The following is a 13,687-nucleotide window of genomic DNA, read 5'->3' on the forward strand; positions in this document are numbered from 1 at the left end:
ACTTTTTCTTAGTAGAAAAGAACTAGCTACTCCAAAACATTTTCTTAAAAGGAAAGAATAAACCAAATATGAAAGAATATTATATTTTTCTTTCAGAAAAGTTAAAACATTTATGGTAATACTTTGACTTTACTTTTAGGGAAAAATAAACTTCAAATAAGATAAGAAAATCAAGGCAAAATCCTAACATTTTGTTCTAATAGAAGAAAAAGAATATAAAAAAAAACATAACGTGACCAAGTAATATGAGTTATTATGAACACTTATAATAATGTTACTTTTTGTTGGAACATTTATTCTTATCAAAGATCATTGACTCGTGCTTTATAAAGTTGGCAAAACCTAGGTGGTACGCAATTATATTAACACGGTCAGATATTATAATTAATTAATTTGCCATATTAGCTATAGTCACAATCCATTCACATGCAACTTGAGAATAGTACAAAATGGTGAAATTTCAATAACTTTGACTACATGGAATAAATAAACAAAAATGTTATAAAAAAATGTCCTTAATTGTTTGGTTCAAGAAGGAAAGGAAGCAAAAGTCATAGTATATAAATTTAATTTTGACTCCAATTCTATTCTACACTTTTTTTATTTACTTAAATTTTTATTTGTTATTCATTTAATGCTCCACAAATTTATATTCATATTAAAAAAATTCACTCTAAGACTAAAATTTTCTTATAAAAAATGATTTAATTTTCATAATTCAAAACAAGATTTCTAATTAAGAAATAAATTATATAAATATCCTTTAAAGTATAAAAGTATAATACAATTTCCAACATATATGAAGTCCAATAAAAAAGAAACAAAACTCCCTACTGTTAATTATATAACATATAAATGTACAATTCTTTAGACACAATTAACCCTAAATTATCTATAATTATTACTACTTCTTAAGAAATATGATCGTAAAAATTTATCTACATTCAAAAATTTACTATAGTTGGTTAATTTAATAACGTATACATATAAATATACAATTTTCAAACACAATTAATTCTAAAGAATTATCTATAATTACTTTTTTAAGAAATATGATGGTAAAAATTAATCTACATTCAAAAAATTATTATAGTGAAGTAATTCAACAGGTACAAATACAAATTAATTAATCACTATTAAATACTAATACAAATATTATTACAACAATAATAACATATTTATCCGTTTAGTTAAGTTATTATAAATATAAATACAACTGGTAATGCAACTGAGAGAGAGAGAGGAAGAAGAAGAAGATGAACAAGAAAAAGCTGAAAATTCTTCTTTCTCTCTTTGCTCTCAACTCAATCACTCTTTATCTCTACTTCTCTTCACACCCAGATCATTTCCGCCACAATTTCCCCAAAAACCACTATATTACTACCGGAAACCGCTTTTCTTCATCGGAAAACCACCCAAATTTGCACTCCTCCGTCGTTTCCCAATCCAAGCCATGGCCCATATTGCCGTCTTACCTCCCTTGGTCACAGAACCCCAACGTTGGTTGGAGATCCTGTGAGGGTTATTTTGGAAATGGGTTTACTCGTAAAATCGATCTTCTCAAAACCTCGCCGGAGATTCACCGGAAATTTGGTGAAAACAGAGATTCCGGAGGAGGAGGAGGATGGTTTAGGTGTTTTTTCAGTGAGACATTGCAGAGTTCGATTTGTGAAGGAGGGGTAATAAGGATGAATCCGGAGAAAATTTTGATGTCTAAAGGAGGAGAGAAATTGGAAAAAGTAATAGGAAGGGGAGAAGAAGAAGAGTTACCCATTTTTGAAAATGGAGCTTTTGAGATAGAGGTTAATGAAAGGACAAAAATTGGGAAAAAATTAGCTGATGAAAATTTCTTGAATAAATATTTACCTGAAGGTGCAATCTCAAAGCACACTATGAGGGAATTAATCGACTCGATTCGATTGGTTGGCGCCAATGATTTTCATTGTTCTGAGGTTTGATTTTTTGAAACTTTGTTTGATCTGATATTGATCTATTTAATGAAGATTGATTTATCTAATTGTTGCTTTAGAAAAGTAGCTCAGTGTTATAAATGTTGTTTTATATGTGTCATTAAAGAGAATTCCTTGAAATCTGGAGTAGAGGATGGATAACATGAGTTAATTAACTTTTGGATTATGGTTGCATTTCATTTGATTAGAGTATAGATAAAGTGGTGATTTTGGATGTTTTACTAAATATTTTGTTAAGATTTTAGAGTTTATCTAGAGGTGTAATTGTAGTTTTGGATTTGAATCCATAAAGTTATCGAATTTATGGACCTCGAAGAGTATTCATTGTGGTTAGTTAACGACCTTAAGTTGGCAAATGGTCAGTGTATGTGATCTAAGGTGAATCCTACAACTTTTGATGTCTAACATAAGAAAGTTAGTTAATTTACGTGTTTTCCCTTTCTTAATGTTGATTCTTTTACTCTATTGATTCATTTGTTTGATTGATACTTGTAGTGAACCATAGACAGATTTAGCTATATAGAAAAAAAATGACGCAAACAATGTGTTCTCCTTTTTCTCTTTATTTCCATTTCACAAACGGAACATGGTAGCATTTGTCTGAGCTGGCCAGCTTTATTCCTGTAATACTTCAAAATTAATTTGAGTAAATGCATTTTGAAGCTTACTTGCACAACTGGTTGTTGCATATTGAGGACTATCGACTTGATTTGACTGTGTCCCGAACATGGTTTGTATGTTAGGAGCAACTTATATCTAGGAGGAAACCTGTACCAGATAGGGACCTTCACTTGCTTATTAGCTACGGAAAGTTCCAGTTAATTTTAGATCTTCGCCGTGGTATCATTTTAAGTTTAATCAAAATCCAAAGCACTGTTGTGCACTAACAAGAGGCATACATGAAGGATGTAGCACTGTTAGGTTACGTTACCTTATCCACTAATGAAAGAGAATGATGATAAGTGGTCTTATATTTTCTGTTTTAGATTGCTCATTCTTGGAATATTTATGAGATGAACATTTTTTCAGTTCTTCATGCGCTTATCAAAAAATTATTCATGCTAGATATCAGTGTTCAAGCAGCCATGTAAGGAAGCTCTGTCTTTTACTAATGCCATCTTTCTGTAATCGATGCCTTACATTGCTGTCATTTTTCTAATTTTTATTTCAGTGGATTGAGGAGCCATCACTTTTGATTACGCGATTTGAGTATGCAAATCTTTTTCATACAGTTACTGATTGGTATAGTGCATACGCGGCATCCAGAGTTACTGGCTTACCCAGTCGGCCACATTTGGTTTTTGTAGATGGCCATTGTGAGGTATGTTTGAAAGTATTGTTGACTATGGTGTGCTGCATTATTCTGTGTCATGGATGAATGTGGAATTAGTAATTATTCTCTAGCAGGCAATGAGCTTGAGATTCTTGTGTCAAGTTGGTTGTCTTCATCCCGAGTTTCCCTTTGTTTCAGTTTTCTATTTGACACAGTGATTAACTCAGTACCTAATTGTTGCAATTGGCTCATTCTTACTTCTATTTACATGTCACTATTTATTTGAATGGCCCTTTGATGGTAAAAAGAAGTTTTGTTACGAAAAAAAATTAGCAATGATTTCATTTCTGGACAATTTATTGTTACCTTACACCCCCGTCTTGAAAATTCCTTCCTGTGCATACTTTAATGGGGCTGACGTACATAGCCTACACTTTCATGTGTTAAAAGCTCTTTCACCCCATTACTGTAATCTTGATGAATTTTACTTGGCCAAGATTGTTTTTTGGGCGTGTTTCATTTATCTTCAAATTCAGTTTCTTCATTTAAACTGTTTTTTATCTTTTCTGTTTGGAAAAAAAAAACAGACACAATTGGAGGAAACATGGAGAGCATTGTTTTCAAGCCTCACTTATGCTAAAAACTTTAGTGGTCCGGTTTGTTTCCGCCATGCTATTCTCTCGCCGTTGGGATATGAAACTGCCCTGTTTAAGGGGCTTTCCGAAAGTATAGATTGTATTGGAGCTCCTGCCCATGATTTGTGGCAAAATCCCAATGATAGAAAAACTGCACGGTTGTCCGAGTTTGGAGAGATGATCAGAGCAGCCTTTGGATTTCCTGTGGATAGACAGAACATCCCAAGGACAGTCACTGGCCCTAATGTCCTCTTTGTTAGACGTGAGGATTATTTAGCTCACCCGCGTCATGGCGGAAAGGTACAGTCTAGGCTTAGCAATGAACAAGAAGTATTTGATTCCATAAAGAGCTGGTCCTTGAACCACACAGAGTGCAAATTAAATGTGATTAACGGATTATTTGCCCACATGTCCATGAAAGAGCAAGTTCGAGCAATCCAAGATGCTTCTGTCATTATTGGTGCTCATGGAGCAGGTCTAACACACATTGTTTCTGCAGCACCAAAAGCTGTAATACTAGAAATTATAAGCAGCGAATATAGGCGCCCCCATTTTGCTCTGATCGCTCATTGGAAAGGATTGGGGTATCATCCCATTGATTTGGAGGGGTCTTATGCAGATCCACCAGTCGTAATTGACAAGCTCAGCAGTATTTTGAGGAGTCTTGGCTGCTAACTCTACTCAACAGTTTGAACAGTTTGACTTTTCTCTAAAAGACTGGAACTTGGAGCCTGAAAATCGTGTAAAATATGTTTCATCTGCAGTTCTATAGTTTTGCTGCAATCTTGATCCTCAATCTGGTGTTCACAAGCTTCACAGTTTCTGGCAGTTACTAATTTATTAGCCCTCTCAGTTATGGACTCTCAGAACGATCGTTATGGTGAGCTCATTGAAGATATTCTTTATGGTGCAAGATTACAAGTCACTCGCGACACACACATTTGTAAATCACATTAGGTTGGTACAACTTCCTTACAATTCGTTGTCAATTGTTTTCTGCAATTTATTATCTTCTTGTTCTGGGAAGACAGATTAACAAACATGTTGAAGTAGCAGATTAACAAGTACCTCAGTGTAGTGTTCAGTGAAGATATGATTGTAACCAAACAAAGGAAATGAGAATTTAACAGAGATTTTCGCGTATTTTTAGCTCTCTATCTATGTTATTTCTCTTAAAATCCATCGATTTGTGTTCTTCAGGTTGTACATATAGCATATTTTCTTATTTTTCAGATGTTTGTGTGCGTCTCTTTAACGCGCGGGATACTTTATGCACGAGCTATTTTTTTAGTTGCGCTTGAAATGAGCAACCTCATTTTTTGAAAGTGAAACATTCAAGAATAGGACTACTAGGCCAAATTTGTCTGAGAAGTATGTAATCAAAGTGCTATTTTTTTAAAAAAAAATTACGCATTTTTATAGTAACCTTAAGTTAATATACAATAATAATTAAATTTACAAATCAAAATCCCTTGAAATAAATCAATATGTTTTTTCTATAATGAAAATAGATCAAAAAATAACAAATAATTATATCATGGTAAAACCTCACGAAATGTTTATACCAAAACAAAAGAATACCAGACATGTGTCTTTTATATATAATTATATCACTTAACAATAATTAATATGTGTTCTTGCTTTCACTTTTAACTAATTAAAGTTAAAATAATTGGTTGAGCTAAACAATAGCCGCAGATAAATACTTATTTTTTTTAAAAAAAAAATACATCAGATCCGGATAACATTTATTTCACCCACTCAAATAATAAAACTGTACTTACTAATCATTTATTATATTTTTTAAAAAAGTGTATTATCTAAGAGGTAAAAAAAGGATAAAAATTTAAAAATAAAAAAAAGTTGCAGAAAACAAATATATGCAAAGAGTGCAAAGATTATCATTGGAGGAGAAGGAGGGTGGTGAGTTTTTTTTTTTTTTTTTCAATTGTAGCAAAAAAATAACATCATTCCAAATTCTCCTCTGATTCTGATTTAGAATTTTATCCAAAATAAAAATTAACAAAAAAAAACTTTCTCCTTATGTTTTAGCTATTAGATTTCTGTAAATGGCATTGCCATTGTCGTTTTTCTTCATTCCGTCATTTTCAATTTGCAAAAAAGTGTATTATTGTTCGTATACACATTCAAATCTACCATTAGCATTGTGAATTACAATTCACAATGCCGATTCCGGCGACTCAAATCGCGGGATTAGCGAATGGGATAAATGGATCCAGGAAAGTGAAACCAAATAATTTGAAGAAATTGTTTACTAAGGCGTTTCGTTCCACTGCTGTTAAATCCATTTTCAAATCGAAGGCTAAGCGTAAGTCTCCCGCTGAGATTGTTCGTCGGGTGAGATTTTTGTTGGAGGCTGTTGATTCCCTGGATGACAATGTTGATCCCAGTCATTTCGACAAGGTGACTTATTTTTTTATTATTAATTTTTTATTTTGATTATTCATTGGGTAGCTGAATAAGAAATAAGTTATTCGTGTATTGATTTGATTTTTGTATAACTTATACGACATTTGGTAGATGGATAAAAAATAAGTTATTCAGGTATAAAATTAAAATGATGTTATAGTTGACAATTTGGAAACTCGCATAACTAATTCATGTATAAGTTATGAGGAATCTATGTATTATATTATATAGGTTTAGAAGATGGAATAATTAATGTATTAATAACTAATTCCTACATAGATTCACTCCTAATTAATTTCTACATAACTAATACATGCATAACTCTAATTCCGACTATGAGATTTCACATGCATGCTATTTCAAAAAAATTGGATTTTTTCTGTATCTTATGATACATAATGCTTTGCAGATGGAAGAACTGGATTCTCTTTTACATGAGCTGAAAGCAATGTTGTATGGTAGTAATGAATGTGAACCTGCTGTTGATGCATGCGCGCAATTGACTCAGGAGTTTTTTCGAGAGAATACATTTCGTCTCATCATCATTTGTTTACCTAAATTGAACTTGGAGGTGAGTTTTTATACATTTGATTCTTGTGGAAGTATTTAAGCTTTCTACTATCTGTTGTTTTTAGTTAAAGGATGTTTTATTGCCCGAACGTGTTACCAAAATGATCATTCGTTTCTTAGGCTCGTAAAGATGTCACACGAATTGTGGCCAATCTACAAAGGCAACCAGTTAATTCACGCTTGATTGCATCTGATTATTTGGAAGCCAACTCGGACCTTATGGATCATTTGGTATGCGGGTAAGCTAATCTGTATTTTTCTCCTTACCAGGTTGGTGGAATGCCCTCTCTTCCTCGTGATCTTTGACTTAAGCACGACCTTGTCCTCACTGTTTCTGTTATAGATATGATGATCCAGGTCTTGCTTTGCATTACGGAACAATGTTGAGGGAGTGTATTCGCCATCAAGTTGTTGCAAGGTAAGCAACTTTGTGAACACCGTTAATATGTTAATTGGAAGTTGCTATGATCAATGGTTTGTTTTGTGTTATTATTGACTCCGATGTTCCTTCTTACTTTAGCAATGAATAACAATGCTTCTTTGCTTTTTGTTTAAACCATCACTTCTTCTCGTCTTGTTGTTCTGTTCAACGTGTGTTATTATTATTCTCTGATTGATTTTATATTGTTTGTTTTATTAGTGTTTATGGGCAATTTTCCCATAATTTGTTGAAATATTTGCAGATACGTATTAAACTCCGAGCACATGAAAAAGTTTTTCGATTACATGCAAATCCCAGAATTTGATGTTGCTGCAGATGCTACAGCGACCTTTAAGGTTATTAATCACAAATTCTGTGATGACAAGATTTCTTGATCTGTTTCAGATCTGTTAAGAATGCACTATTACCACTCGCCACATAATATTCGTCATACTGTTACTCAACTTCGAATCATTTTTTTCGTTTGCAACTTGTTGCAGGAGCTTATGACCAGGCATAAATCCACAGTTGCTGAATTTCTCTCTGAAAATTATGATTGGGTATGTTATGATCCTCATTTGCCATTTGTATGATTTTCTTTATGTTAGTTCATTAACACCAACTTCATCCTACGACATACCGGGTATAACATATGCTCCACTTTTTTTTTGTTATAGTTCTTCGTTGAATTTAATGCGAAGCTTTTGGAATCAGCAAACTATATCACCAGAAGACAAGCTATCAAGGTAAAATAGATGTCATATTCTCGTCTCAAAGCACGTCTCAGTTTGATTTGGTGTTGGTTCCATGGGATTCAATGGTGTTCTTTCTCTTTGTATACATTTAAGTAATTTCTCTGCTATATTTCATCACGATAGAAGTATTTTTCATGTAAGTTTTATCCGCACTCATATCTATTTTTCAGCTTTTGGGAGATATTTTACTTGATCGCTCAAATTCTGCTGTGATGACACACTATGTCAGCTCGAAGGATAATCTAAGGATTTTGATGAATCTTTTGAGGGTATGTAATTCTACCAATGTTAGGACTGCCATAAGTTAGGACTTCTTTTCCCCTCGGAGCATTTTGCAACATCATACAAATTCTCCGAGTAATAAAGACAACGATGGAATAACTTCCTTCCATAATTTGATTCATGAGTTTAACTCTCATCATTTGATTCTTTCGTGTCCATTTGCTAGTGTTATTATTTCACTATGTTTACTTGACACATTATTATACGACTCAATCTTGCTGCTACATTTCCTTCTCCGTCTTTTCATGTTTCAGGAGGCTAGCAAGAACATTCAACTAGATGCATTTCACGTGTTCAAGGTAATCAAATCTTCATAACAACTAATTATCTAGTGTTCATGTATGACGACTCCTCTTCACTTCTCTCTGCTTGTTCTTTTGTTCTGTTGACAGCTTTTCGTTGCCAATAGAAACAAGCCTACTGACATTGTCAACATAATCGTTGCCAATAGAAGCAAGCTTCTACGTTTCTTTGCAAGTTTCAGGATCGATAAAGGTACTAACTTTACTTCAACCAACCAATATAATCGTTGATATCATCTTCGTATGAGGAATGGTATATATAAATACAGAACATTGTCTGTTTGCAGAAGATGAACAATTCGAAGCAGATAAAGCTCAAGTTGTGAAAGAAATTGCAGAACTTGAAGCGAAAGGACCTCTTTTCTCAGGGGAACTGCATAAATTTCCCGGTACACCTACTGCTTCAGGAGAACTGTATAAGTTACCAACAACACCTCTCTCGAGACAACTTACATAATTTCCCAGAACTACGTTCCATGAGACCAACTACAAGCTCTGGAGAATCGCAAAAGCTTTAGTATACGAGTCATTGTTTTATGAATTATACTAAAATAAACGTTTTTTTAAAACTTTTTGAGTCTGTTGATCAAAGAATTACTAAATGCAGTGGAGTATGTCATCTTTGCTCTGGTTATTTGAAAGAGCATCGATAAGAAACATATTCATGATGTAAATCGAACATTTGTCAATTTTCTTCGTCTTAAACAACTTTATATATAACTTCTTACAACCATGTTATTGAGTTTGTTGGGCACTTGCATGCTGTATAGTACACTCATTTGCAGATTCCTGAGGTTCATATTATCGATCTTTAACTTGTTTGGGATTGAAGTGTATTGATTGTTGTAAAGGTTTTGTATTTAAAAGGTTTCAATTCTGAACTCATATGGGGTTCTTTAGTAAGCTATTTTCTAAAACCTATTTTGTATTTTTTTTTAAAAAAAAGAAAAACTTGAACAATATTTTTGACTTTGATACTAAAAATAAAATTCATAAAAGTAAGTTCATTTTTTCATTAAGTTGTATTAATTTAATAGATAATAACTTAAACTTTTATTTTTTAAAGGTCGATTGGTAAGTATGTAAAACTGTATTAGTCTTGATTGAACTATTTTCATTCACAATATTGAATATTTTAGTAACTTTAAAGAAAATTATCTTAATAAATAATGTTATATCACTCTTATAACATATAAAAATTTAAAATTAATTAAATTAAATTAAGTAAGTTACCAAAAAAAAATTAGAATTAAGTTTAACCCGCCCGCTCCACCCCACATTAATTTTAAAAAAACTCACTTCAACCCGCTCCGCATCCCATCACCCCGCATAACCTTAAAACTGCCCAGCCTCATTTGCCATCTCTACAGGCTTTTATGGGCTGGATTATATCTCTATGATCCAAAACGATTTGCGTTAATGGGCTTACCGAAGAAGCCCAAAGAAAAACCCGAGTGTATGCACACAGCAGAAGAATCGTGACTTCTCCCAGATCTTCACAAAATCGGAAATTTTGCTCAAACTTTGAATTCTGGATTTCTGATCTTGAAGTTTTTTGTGTAAATTGTTGTTAGGATCCCCAAAATCGAAATGGTTTTCTGCTACCCATCATCTCCTTCAAAGTTTGCTGCTACATTGGCGTGTTTTTTTGGTGGTGCTGCTCTGTTTGCTTTTGGTGTACATCATTCTTATATCAATATTGCTCCTCAACAAGCTCGAACTAAAGCTCGGAATGACTTTGTCAAGGATCGGTTGAGAAAGAAATATGGCAAATAATTCGTGGTAATTTACCAGTAGCATTTCCGAATTGCTCATACCTTTTTTGTTTGCGGTTATCTTTGTTTTTTTGGTTTAATTTTAGCTGACCAAAAGATTCTTTGTAGTTATTAAGAGAGATTGTGTTCATGAAGTTAATTTTATGAACTGATGATTTAAACCAAACTAAGAAACTTTTTGTATGTGCTTCATTGATGATCCTCAGCTCTTGTGTAGTATGCCCATACAACACGCGATGAAGAATAAATTCGGAAAGCATATTATCAACTATCATTTGCCATCTCGAGGAAGTAACTTATGCCACTAGTGATACCATAAGCTTGGTACCAATGTGATTCTTACTAATGATTAGTAATGAGCTAAGATCATGAAGAACTTCTTGTGTTGGTTGTAATGTAGGCTTACAAATAGATAGAATTATGTGGTCAAGTCTAATGTGATTCCAATTGGCGCAAAAAGAAAATCCCTGCACCATTCAATCTCAAGTTATGGTTTGTTCTTTTCAACCACATATCGTTCAAAGAAAATACCTTTCTCCTTCTCTTTTCACCACAAACTCCCACACTTACATTTTGCTACCACTTAACCCTGCAACATTGCGTTTTTGTCAGAAAATCTTGAGATATGCAGTGTCGTCCGTCTCCTTTAACTTTGTCAAATTACTTTTCAACAGCTTAGCCTATTGCAACAAAGATATAGCTAGCATTGTTGTCTGTGATCTGCTGGTGGAGTGTATGAACGTCACCACATACCTCTACTAATTAAGGTGTATCAATGGCCAGAAATATATTTAAGTTAACAAATGTGGATGGGTGCAGTCTGGCGGAATGTTAGTGGCCTTTGCTTCTTTCTATGGCATTTGCAGTAATGGTACAAGGCAGAAGCTAAGGCTACTCTCCAAGGATTGAGCATGTGCATTGACAGAGGCTACCTTAAAACTATTTTAGATCCGACTCCATGATATTGGTTGATATAATCAATAGGAAAATCAGTACTCCGTGGCAGATATATAGAGCATCAATCATCAACCAGATTTGGTCCTTGATGCATAAAGGACGTCTTTAGGGAAGGAAATGGCATTGCAGATCAGCCCCCAAGGCCTAGCTCAAGTGGCAAAAGGTGGAGGATTTGTGGCTTAGGTCGCAGGTTCAAGCCCCACACCATGCAAAGCGAAGCCCGGTNCACAAAATCGGAAAATTTTGCTCCAAATTTGAATTCTGGATTTCTGTTAGTTATATTTTCTTGAAGATTTTTGTGTAAATTGTTGTTACGATCCCCAAAATCGAAATGGTTTTCTGCTACCCATCATCTCCTTCAAAGTTTGCTGCTACATTGGCGTGTTTCTTTGGTGGTGCTGCTCTATTTGCTTTTGGTGTACATCATTCTTATATCAATATTGCTCCTCAACAAGCTCGAACTAAAGCTCGGAATGACTTTGTCAAGGATCGATTGAGAAAAAAATATGGGAAATAGTTCAATCTCTCCTCTTCTCGGTAACTTTTTATTTTCTGGTAATGTTGATTATTAGTAGCATTTTTGGATTCCTTATACTTTTTTTTTTTTTTGCTGTATTCTTGTTGTTTGTTTGTCAAATTTTAGCTGTATCGATTCCTCATTCCAAAAGATTTCATTGGATTATTTGTAATTATTAGGAGAGATTGTGTTCGAAAAGTTAATCGAACGAGACTTGTGAATTGATGATTTGAACCAAATAAAGAAACTTTTAGGTATGTGCTTCATTTGATGATTCATTAGACATCCTCAGTTGTGGTGAGCGCTGTGTATTATACTCACACACAGGCGCAATGTATCAATGAAGAACAAAATTGGAAAGCATATTATCAACGCAATCTCTAGGAAGTAACTCATGCCTTTATTAGTGATAAACCTTAAGCTTGATACCATTGTGATTCCTTACTAATGTAGGAACTTATGAACTTTTCGTTTGGTTATAATGTAGGAACTAATGAGCTAAGATCATGAAGAACTTTTCGTTTGGTTATGACTTATGATGTAGGCTTACGAACAGATAGAATTAAGTGGTCAAGTGTGATGCGATTTCCGTGAGGCAGTCTAAATATATTAGACATTAAGCACATCCTCTTTTCTTCTCTATCCAAAAACCAACCTACCTCAATATTCTATTTCTGTTTTTCACAATGGCGCAAAAAAGAAATCCCTTCACCATTCAATCTCAAGATATCGTTTGTTCTTTTTCAACCACATATCGTACAAACAAAATACCTTTCTCCTTCTCTTTTCACCACAGACTCCCCATACTTACATTTTGCTACCACTCAACCCTGAAACATTGCATTTTTGTCGAAAATGTTGATTTGTGCAGTGTCGTCTCCTTTTAACTTTGTCAAATTAATTCCTTGACAGCTTAGCCTATTGCAACAAAGATATAACTAGCATTGTTGTTTGTGATCTGCTGGTGGAGTGTATGAACGTCACCACATATCTCTATCAATTAAGGTGTATCGATGGCCAGGAATATATTTAAGTTAACAAGTGTGGATAGGTGCAGTAAGGCTAATCCAGGGGTTGCAGGAGGTGGTAGAGTTGTTAGAGATCATGATAGCCTTTGCTTCTTTCTATGGCATTTACAGTAATGGTAGAAGGCAGAAGCTAAGGCTATTCTCCAAGGATTGAGCATGTGCATTGACAGAGGCTACCTTATGACTATTGTAGAGTCCGACTCTATGCTATTGGTTGATATAATCAATAGGAAAGTACTCCGTGGCAGATATATAGCATCAATCATCAATCAGATTTGGTCCTTGATGCATAAAGGGGTTCTTTTTTTGTCCACGTCTTTAGGGAAGGAAATGGCATTTCAGATCAGATGGCTAATTTGGGTGTTACAGACAGAGCACATTGTTGTCGTCACTGTAGATCTCTCTTTGCCAAGCCAATCTAGAGCTTCACTGAAGCAAGAGCAGGATCGAATATGACTAATACACCAAACCTTGTTTGTGGTACTCAGTGTACTTGTATAGCTTTGTGCTCCCTTTACTCTTTCGTTCTATATGGAAAAAGAAAGATCTATCGCTGTGTAGACTCTGCGGTTGATGCAAATGAACTGTGCTATAGCTAAAACCATTTGTATTTCGTGTGTTGGAGGCTAAGGTGTATGTATGTCCTCCTCCGTGCAATCTTTATTTTTCATGTATATAATCACTATCGTGAATCCTTTGATTAAGGAAAATGTGGATGCGTAAGCTAGCTACATGTTTATATCAAGTAACTGTACCATAAATTTACTAACGT

The 13,687-nt window shown here is 34.1% G+C and overlaps 2 protein-coding genes and 1 long non-coding RNA gene across 4 annotated transcripts; all 3 read left to right on the forward strand.

Annotated features, from left to right (window-relative positions):
- The first annotated feature begins 1,229 nt into the window (after positions 1–1,229).
- LOC125875649 (beta-1,2-xylosyltransferase) lies at positions 1,230–4,981 on the forward strand. Its single transcript, XM_049556654.1, has 3 exons — positions 1,230–1,952; positions 3,142–3,291; positions 3,831–4,981. The coding sequence occupies exons 1-3, from the start codon at positions 1,257–1,259 to the stop codon at positions 4,551–4,553; spliced, it is 1,569 nt and encodes a 522-aa protein (XP_049412611.1). The 5' UTR covers positions 1,230–1,256; the 3' UTR covers positions 4,554–4,981.
- A 974-nt stretch (positions 4,982–5,955) lies between these two features.
- Positions 5,956–9,308, forward strand: LOC125875654 (putative MO25-like protein At5g47540). 2 transcript variants are annotated; one of them, XM_049556662.1, is made up of 11 exons: positions 5,956–6,302; positions 6,718–6,879; positions 6,999–7,117; positions 7,222–7,296; positions 7,562–7,655; positions 7,800–7,859; positions 7,977–8,045; positions 8,225–8,323; positions 8,591–8,635; positions 8,729–8,831; positions 8,908–9,308. In XM_049556662.1, exons 1-11 carry the CDS (start codon positions 6,063–6,065, stop codon positions 9,093–9,095), a joined length of 1,254 nt encoding a protein of 417 aa, XP_049412619.1. In that variant the 5' UTR covers positions 5,956–6,062; the 3' UTR covers positions 9,096–9,308. The 2 variants fall into 2 exon arrangements, with proteins under 2 accessions (XP_049412619.1, XP_049412620.1); XM_049556663.1 differs by having other exon boundaries at positions 5,969–6,302; positions 8,926–9,304.
- Positions 9,309–10,175: 867 nt separating this feature from the next.
- LOC125875666 (uncharacterized) lies at positions 10,176–13,604 on the forward strand. The gene is made up of 3 exons (XR_007447455.1): positions 10,176–10,420; positions 11,088–11,226; positions 12,939–13,604. It is a non-coding gene; the product is annotated as an uncharacterized LOC125875666 (long non-coding RNA).
- Positions 13,605–13,687: the final 83 nt, after the last annotated feature.

Source organism: Solanum stenotomum, chromosome 9 (genome assembly GCF_019186545.1).
Source record: "Solanum stenotomum isolate F172 chromosome 9, ASM1918654v1, whole genome shotgun sequence".
Lineage (NCBI taxonomy): Eukaryota > Viridiplantae > Streptophyta > Magnoliopsida > Solanales > Solanaceae > Solanum > Solanum stenotomum.

Coding starts and splice junctions, on each gene's coding strand:
- LOC125875654 (XM_049556662.1), top strand. CDS start 6,063: ATGCCGATTCCGGCGACTCAAATCGCGGGATTAGCGAATGGGATAAAT. Junction 6,303..6,717: donor ATCCCAGTCATTTCGACAAG/GTGACTTATTTT, acceptor AATGCTTTGCAG/ATGGAAGAACTGGATTCTCT. Junction 8,636..8,728: donor ATGCATTTCACGTGTTCAAG/GTAATCAAATCT, acceptor TTCTGTTGACAG/CTTTTCGTTGCCAATAGAAA.
- LOC125875649 (XM_049556654.1), top strand. CDS start 1,257: ATGAACAAGAAAAAGCTGAAAATTCTTCTTTCTCTCTTTGCTCTCAAC. Junction 1,953..3,141: donor ATGATTTTCATTGTTCTGAG/GTTTGATTTTTT, acceptor TTTTTATTTCAG/TGGATTGAGGAGCCATCACT. Junction 3,292..3,830: donor TTGTAGATGGCCATTGTGAG/GTATGTTTGAAA, acceptor AAAAAAAAACAG/ACACAATTGGAGGAAACATG.